This window comes from Fistularia commersonii, chromosome 16 (assembly GCF_037954325.1).
Source record: "Fistularia commersonii isolate RoL2024-O1a breed Wild chromosome 16, RoL_Fcom_v1.0, whole genome shotgun sequence".
NCBI classification, from domain to species: Eukaryota; Metazoa; Chordata; class Actinopteri; order Syngnathiformes; family Fistulariidae; genus Fistularia; species Fistularia commersonii.
The window spans coordinates 16,645,001-16,653,286 of record NC_141299.1 but is presented as its reverse complement, the minus strand read 5'-3'; the positions used below and the strand labels follow the sequence as shown (position 1 = coordinate 16,653,286).

Genomic DNA, 8,286 nt, shown 5'->3' with positions numbered 1-8,286 from the left:
TCCCCAGCCTCTTCACGACCCGCGTTTCCCCGTGGGCAAATCCATACAGACTGTCAGAGAATGGATGGATTATCAACTATATTAATCATAAAAATTGAGTATTATAATACATATATATGCACATAATATATATGTTATTGGTGTTGGCGGTGGTGATGAGAATAATAATATTAAGATAATAATTCCGATTATTATCCTTATTATTATTGGTGGTGGTGTTGGTGTTATGATAATGATAACGATCATAATTATAAAATAATACGTACAATCATCGATATGATCACCGTCCTCATTATCATTTTTATTATTGTTGTTGCGATGCTGCTAAAAATAATAACAAAAACAACAACAATGTTTTTGTTATCATTATTAACATTTTTATCATCACAATAAAAATGATAATGATGATCATATTAATAGTAATAATACATCATTATATTGTATGATTGTTGTCAAATCATGAGTATTAAAAATATCAGTAGTGAAATATTGATGGCAAAAAATAATATCATTATAATTAATAATAAATATTAATGTTGTTATCATGATTATAATAATATTTTTTATTATTCATATTATTATTTAGGGGCGTGTTGACCCCCTCCACCCCACACCCCCCACCCAGGCTCATCTCACGTTGACTCCCCCTCCACCCTCCACCCTCCGCCGGTGCTCCCTCTCCCTTTTTCCTCTCTCTCCCTCCCTCTCTCTCTCTTCCTCTCTCTCTCTCTTTTTCCCTCATCCTGACTCCCCTGCTCCGTCCCCGCCAGTCGGTCACATGGAGCCCGGCGGTGACCCGTCTCCCGGTCGGCTTTCGGTTCGTCCCTCCGCCGCTACGGATCCTCGGAGCTGAGGATCCCGGCTTCCCTGCACGGAACCCCCGCCTCGGAGCGACACCCTCCACCCTCCGGCACCCACCCGCCGCCCACCCCCACCCCCGGCGGAGGGGGTTAATTTTAGCCGGTGATGGGTGGCCAAGGGTCGGCTGGGAGACCGAGCGCCGCTGCGTGGTGGTAACCGGAGCCTCCTCCACCTCCACCCGTCTGCAAGAATGAAGTCCAGGCGAGATAAACTGAAGATCCCCTCTCTGACTCTGGAGTAAGTTATTTTTATTGTTTAATCATTGATTTCTGCAAATTGTGTTACCCACCATCTCCTCCGACACGTGTTATACCTGTTTTGAAAAGAGAAAAAGTTGGGCGGAGGAATGTTTTGGTGGTGTCTTCAGCAGCTGCAGAAGTCATCGCAGCTCCGGTGAAGGTGGAGAGCAGGATGGAGGAGGAGTTTCACTTGTTTTGACTGCGAACTTTCAACCACTTCACCGCATGTGGGGTTGCTTTCTCTTTCTTCGCGCCCTAAGTTTCTCTTCTGTTTCAGTTTTATTCCAACCACCAGCACCAACAACCCTTTTTTCTTCCCCCTCCGCTGTGAGGAACCATTGTTTTTCTGACCTCACTTGGAACCCGGTCTTCCTCTCCCTTCGGCCAGATCACATGATCGGCGAAGACAAACGCCTTCTAATTTTTATTTTTCCCAATCGCTCCCGGTTCCCGTGGAAGACTCTACCACCACCGTGGATGTTGCCTGTATTGTGTGTGTGTGTGTGTGTGTGTGTGTGTGTGGAGGGTGGGGGAGTACCTCCAACTAGACGCCGATCCATAAGGCGTAGGAGCGTATAGGAATGAATCCATCCGCCTCCTCTGTGGATGATCTCAGCTCGAGCATGCGCTGTCTCCCTATTTCATTTTTTTTTTTTCCATTTCAGGCCGACGCTCCCGCGCAGCGGAGGCTTCACACACTCATCCTTCGGGGAGGGGCCGGTGCATCTCTCCACGCGCTAACCGCTTTTCTATTGTTAGGGTTTTAATCTGGCCGCCTCCGTCCTTCGGTTTTCGCTCGGAAACTTCGCCGGGTTTCGACCGCTCGGCCTTGGTTGGAGGTCACCGGCTGTCGTCGGACGAGAGGAAGGGTTTCGCCCTGCACCGGTCGCCGTTCCCTATTAACAATTAGCATTAAGCGCTACATTGTGGAAAAGAGGTGAAGAGACGGGTCCAAGCAGGTTGGAATGGGTGGAGAAAAGTGTCAGGGGTACGAAGAGATAGAAGACTGTCGGCCAGAATAAAAGGAAAGGTGTACAAGACAGTGGTGAGACCAGCGATGATGTATGGACTAGAAACTGTTACAATGACCAAAAGACAGCAGGCAGAACTAGAGGTTGCAGAGATGAAGATGTTGAGGTTCTCTTTGGGAGTGACCAGGATGGAGAGGATCAGGAATGAGTCCATCAGAGGGACGGCACATGTTAGATGTTTTGGAGAGAAGGTCAGAGAAGCCAGACTGTGATGGTTGGGTCATGGACAGAGGAGGGATAGTGAATATATTGGTCGAAGGATGCTGGAATTGGAGCTGCCAGGCAAGAGGTCTGGAGGAAGACCAAAGAGAAGATTTATGGACGTCGTGAGAGAGGATATGAAGGTAGTTGGTGTGAGAGAGGAGGATCCAGAGAATAGGGTTAGATGGAGAAGGTTGACTCGCTGTGGTGACACCTGAAGGGAAAAGCCGAAAGAAGAAGAGGAATCTGTCACAGGGGTGCAGGACATGTATGACCGAGACAAAGTGATGATTGAGATGTTTTGGACATGAACAAAGGAGTGTTCGTGTCCAAAGCATGGTGAAGATCTGGGTAGAGGGTTGCTGAAGGTGAAGCTGCCAGGCATGAGGTCTGGAGGAAGACCAAAGAGAAGATGTATGGACGTAGTGAGAGAGGATATGAAGGTAGTTGGTGTGAGAGAGGAGGATACAGAGAATAGGGTTAGATGGAGAAAGTTGACTCGCTGTGGCGACACCTGAAGGGAAAAGCCGAAAGAAGAAGAAGATTAAGCGCTACATTAGCATTAAGTCATTTACAATAAATTAGAGCGGTCACTCAACACTGATGCACTTCACAGGAAGAGTCTTAGCAGGATGTTCTTCCTGAGGAGACTAGTTTGGAGTTTGTAGCTCCTCAAGCCTACAGTTTGGAGGTGCCACGACTTCTGAGGTCAACAGGCTCAACAGGATAGTGAGGAAACCAGCTCGGTGGTGGAACTGAACCTCCAATCGGTGGCGGCGGGGACGGAGAAGGACAATCCGGGACGAAGCGGGAGCTATCCTGGACGATCCCTGTGCGGCAGCAGTCTGGAGTATGCAGACAGACAACCGTTGATTCACTCGCTCATTCGGGACAATTTTTCCAATTTTTTTCCGATTAACACGTTTTTGGACTGGGAGGAAACCCACGCAGACACGAGGAGAACATGCAAACTCCACACAGAACGGTCCCTCTTGTCAGAATCGAACCAGGGTCCTTTGAGCCACGAGGCCGAAGCGCTAACTTCCGCATTCCGCCGATTGCCAATTTTTGTCGGTTTATTTTATTCTTGTCATTGTCACTCCATTCATATTGTCATTTAGTTCTGGTTGTGTTTATTTCCCCCTCGCTGTTCCTTTATGTTGTCCGTTATTATCCCTGATGTTGTTGTTCTCCCTGCTGTCTATTTATTCCTGGATGTCTCGCTATCTCATCTGTCTCTCTGTTTATATTTATATTCATATTTATTACATTTTTGGACGATTATGCTGCTGTGACAAAGGAATTTCCCCTTTGGGTGATTTATTAGAAAAACTAAAAGACATCCATGATAGATAGACAGCAGAGAGAACAACAACAACAGCAACAACATCAAGGAAGACAGTGAGGGGGAAAGTAGACGACCAAAACTAACAGCACAAACAGCGACAATAGCGACGATAAGAATAAAATAAATAAACAAGCAGGAGGGAAGCGTGTGGGCTTTCCTTCTGAACTTGTTGAGCCGGTTGACCTCACCTGACCATAGGCTGGTGGAAGTTCTCGGGGAGCTACAGACGCCAAACAATCCCAGTGTCCTCAGGAGGAAAGAGGTTAGCTCTTTCAGCCCAGGCGGTTTCACGGCCAGTGGCTCCTTCTTTTCGGCGGTGTTTCTTCAATGGTTTCCCTGTTTGCTGTCCCCTGACTCCAACTTCTTTGCAGTTGAGTGAGCGATGAAGCCCCTGCACTCCAACTCCACCGGACGCACCTTTGTCCTCCGCCTCAGCTTCCAACTTCTTGCACTCGTATGCTTCTTTGATGGCGTCCTCCCAGGGGACTGTTACCTCTATGATGGAGGCCAGCCGGCAGGACTTAGACCATTCAGTGGGAACAGATCAGGGTTTGAGGGGTCACCCCTAAGCCTGTCCCCCTCTGTTGGTGCACATTCTGGTTCTTGACAGGCCGGACGTTGATAGATACCCTTTCGCGCTGTATCTCCAAGTGTATCTCCCTTGAGTGAGGCTGGTTCGGCAGCCAACCAGAATGCGCTCGAGTGTCGCAGGGGGCGAGATGGGTCCTTTCCAAGCCATCGCTGCAGATCTGTGGGAGAGGGCAGCACATCGTACGTAGCTCGGATGATGAAACTCAGCCGGTTGGATTCCATGCTCTGGAGCCAAACATCATATAAAGATGTCATTGAGTCCATTGAACCTTCGGAGAACCCTGAGGAACCCCATTCTAACACCTGGAGAACATGGAGACTCCACATGGAAAGGCCCCTGTCGGCATGAAGAGCTAACCAATGCGCCAACCAGAGCCCATATATAATTATAATTAAAAACAACCTCCATGATTGTTGTGGTGTAAGTAAAAAGAGGCATCTTACGGACATGGTGAGCGTGCAACATAAAATTCAGCTGTAGATTCTCCACGGGAGAGTGCCTGTCAAGTGAAATAACTTGGAAAATGTAAATGAAATATTATTTACTCCATCCCTGGAGCGCTTTTGGGCGTTCCAGGGATGGAACGGCGTTCCGCAGGGCGCGATAACGAACCCCGCCTCCCGCCGCAGAATGGATGTTTACGCATGTCGGTAGCCGGTGATTTGGTAGTTGGCGCTGCGTTTATCCCTGAGAAACCTCGGCGGTACCGTGACGACAGCGGCGCCGTGGAACCCTCGAGGCGGCTCCTCGCGTGCCGTCTGGGAAATCGATGTGAAAACGGCTCCGGCCGCGGGGTCGCCTCGAGGTCGACGTGCACTTTCAGGGTTGGCTGAATCGGCGATGCTGAAAACGTTATTATGATGTCGCACTGAATTTCTTGCTGATATGAACTTGCTGTAATTATATGCAATTTTACCAATTAAAAGGGGGAGAATTACCTGGCTATTCACGAGCGGTCCCTTAAGATACCAATTTGCTCCAGAAGAGGGTTCGCATGTTGATTTTTTTCATATCTTAAATGAATTTTCCCCATTTAAAATAACAGAAAACAAATGAATTTGTTCCACCACCCCCATTACGTGCGATATCAGTCACACCTACACCATGTTTGTGCTTCGCAATTTTTTCTTACTTAATTTCCATAGAAAGCATCTTCTTCCTGGGTTCACAAGCTTTCTCAAGGCTCATGATGATTATTAAAAAAAAGCACAAAGATATAAAATTAAGCCTCACAACAGATAGGAAGATGACACGAGATAGTGCACCAACTACCTGGACGAAGTTGCAAAGTGAGAGCAGCGAATTTCGAATTTTTAATTTCTCGCTCTCGTATTTGTATCATTAATTTTTTTTTCGTATTTCAAGAATATAACGTGGGCCGCTCTATAAGCGCTTTTTGGTTCCAGAAAGATGCCGTTGCCTCAGCGACATCGTTTCATTTTGTCTCAAACCAGCCTGACGTGGTTTCCTGCAAAAAAAAAAAAAAAAAATTAGCTCGTAGATTTACCGGACTCTCTCTTTGACGGTACGTGGGGTAAAGTTCATGGTGGAATTTTTACAACCACCTGAATGACTGTGATTTTCCTTTACTCCCCCAATATATGACTCAGGCAACAATATGTCCTGTCACTTTCAATATCTGGGTTTCAGCAGCATGTCAGCTCGGAAAGCTGGCCGTAAATCTTCCACGAGTTCGTCAGAACGTTGCACGAGATGCTCCTCGTTTCGTCTTTGTGCAACAACTGAGAATCATTTTTAACCGGGCCGCGTCCGACCACCCCGTAATAAACCACGTGCAGTTAAAAAGGTTGCTGCATCGTCCCTCAAAACACCGCGAGTGTCAGTCAGTGGTTTCAAATGATGGGGCGGTAAACGTGCAACCGCGGTTCTGCTGTTGACTCGTGATAGCGCCCGGCGTGTCGGCGACGCTAAGTCAGCTCGCTAATCCATTGCGACCATTTCTTCCCTTGCAGTTTATCGCCCACGTGCCAGAGCCCCACCCTCCTGAGCCCGTGCAGCCCCTGCAGCCCCTGCAGCCCTTTGCAAACCCTGCATCCCTGGAGGTAAGATAGCGAGGTCACACTGCGTCGCCTGTGCTTCTTTAACCTTTACATGTGAAAGTTTGTTTTTTTTTTAGCTTAAAAAAAGCTCATTAGAATTTAACCTTTGACCTCGTTGGCCGTTTCAAAACCTCCTCTGCGCGAGTGAACGTCATCGGGTTTCTGCTTCGACGACAAGCGAGGCGCTGCATTCGATGTGCGATCAAAAAGACGCCATAGTAGGTCACTTAAGAATGGTATAATTGTTTTTTTAATCTAAAAAAAAAACAAAGCTATTACTGAACCGGTCAAAGGTGTGTAGCTTTCAACACACTGAGTGTAGGAATTCAACAGGAATGTAAATGACATGAAAACTAGAATCATTGTGCAAGCCTGAGCTGCTGCTGCTGCTGCTGCTGCTGCTGCTGCTTTTTCACCGTGGAATAACTATCCTTATTAGTTGTGTCTAAGTCTATGTGGGTTGCTTGGCAACGGTGATGTGTGCTCAGGAGGAAGGCAACGCTGCAAACAGAGGTGGCTGAATCCAGCGTGCTTCTGGATGTGCAGTCATTTTTCCACCGCTATACCACATGGTGCGTCAGAATGGATCTCGTTGTAAAGTTAAAAATGCTTCCTCCTCCAGCGTGTATCAGATTGCACTATTGTTTTTCCACAGTGTTCTACTTTTCGTCTTCCCCCGTGCTTTGATTATTTGTCCCGCATTTGTATTCTTTCTCTCAGCTCCTTATCGTCAAGGATTCAGTCGCGTCTTATGTAGGAAATAAATAAAGATAAACTTTATTGATCCTCATTGGGGAAATTCCTTTGTCACACAATGTAACAGTTATAATGTCAAAAAAAAGGGTATAATATGTAAATAAATATAAATAGAAAGGCAGAAGCTAGCAAGACCAAGAAAAAAAATCCACAAAGAAATAGACAGCAGATAAGTAGACAACAACAATTATATCATCAGGTATGACAATGTTTGTTTGTTTGTTTTGAAGTTTATAAGGACAGTGTATAAATACATTAAGCACAGAGGCAGAGATGTTTGTACCAGATTATAGCTCATAGCTAATTTCCATCCGTAGTCCTGTACAATACAAATATAAAACTGTAAAAATAGACAATATATATAAAATATACAGATAGGCAATAAAATAACTATACAATATATAAACAGGCAATAAAATATGTCAATGGGCAACATCAAAGAGGAGTGAGGGTGAAAAATACGCAACTAGAACTAAACCACAATAGAAATAGAGTGACAAAAATAAATAGCAATGAATAAAATAAATAACAAATATAGGCAAGATGTGTGCAGGCAGGGACAAACAATCTTGCAAAAAAAAAAAAGCAACAAGCAAGTCTCTGGTGTAAAAGTAATGAAATGACCATGACTTGACCATTTAGAGCAAACTAATGTGTAAAAATGATTTTTCCAATTCTAATATGGAGCAGTGTCATATCAGTGAGCTATAATATTCCAGTATACTGCATGATTTATCCTAAATATACAATCTAACAACCGGGGATGAGGGAGCAAAGGACATAAGGAGATTTGTTCTGTATGTAATCAGAAGTTAACAGTGTTAAAGGTTTGTGAGAAATGTCCAATGTTAGACAAAAAAGAAAAGTAAAAGAAAATTATTAATTAATAGATAGATAAATAAAATAATTAAATAAATAATAAATAAAAAACAATGCAAGGGGAATGTAACATATATATAACCTGGTGGTTCACAAGAAATCTCGGACATCAAACTGTATATTTTTTTATTTTTTGTATTTTTCCATAAGTTTTAAGGATTTTTTTATATAATTCAAAATCGTTTAGAAAGAACGTAAAATTGGGAGAACACTTTTGCATTCTGTTTTTGTGAATGAAGAACTTGGCCAGGCCTAAATTAACATTGACACATAGTTCATCTCATTTGTTGCTTAAAAGTAAACCAAATGTTATGTCATC

General features: G+C 44.7%; 1 protein-coding gene across 3 annotated transcripts in view; it reads left to right on the top strand.

Annotated features, from left to right (window-relative positions):
• Positions 1-902: 902 nt before the first annotated feature.
• mast3b (microtubule associated serine/threonine kinase 3b) overlaps positions 903-8,286 on the top strand; it is a 33,333-nt gene continuing 25,949 nt past the window's right edge. For 2 of the 3 annotated variants that reach the window (XM_086161299.1, XM_086161298.1), the window contains exons 1-2: positions 903-1,098; positions 6,246-6,335. In XM_086161299.1, coding sequence (XP_086017425.1) covers positions 1,052-1,098; positions 6,246-6,335 — 137 coding nt within the window. In that variant the 5' untranslated portion in view covers positions 903-1,051. The other variant, XM_086161300.1, reaches the window with a different exon arrangement.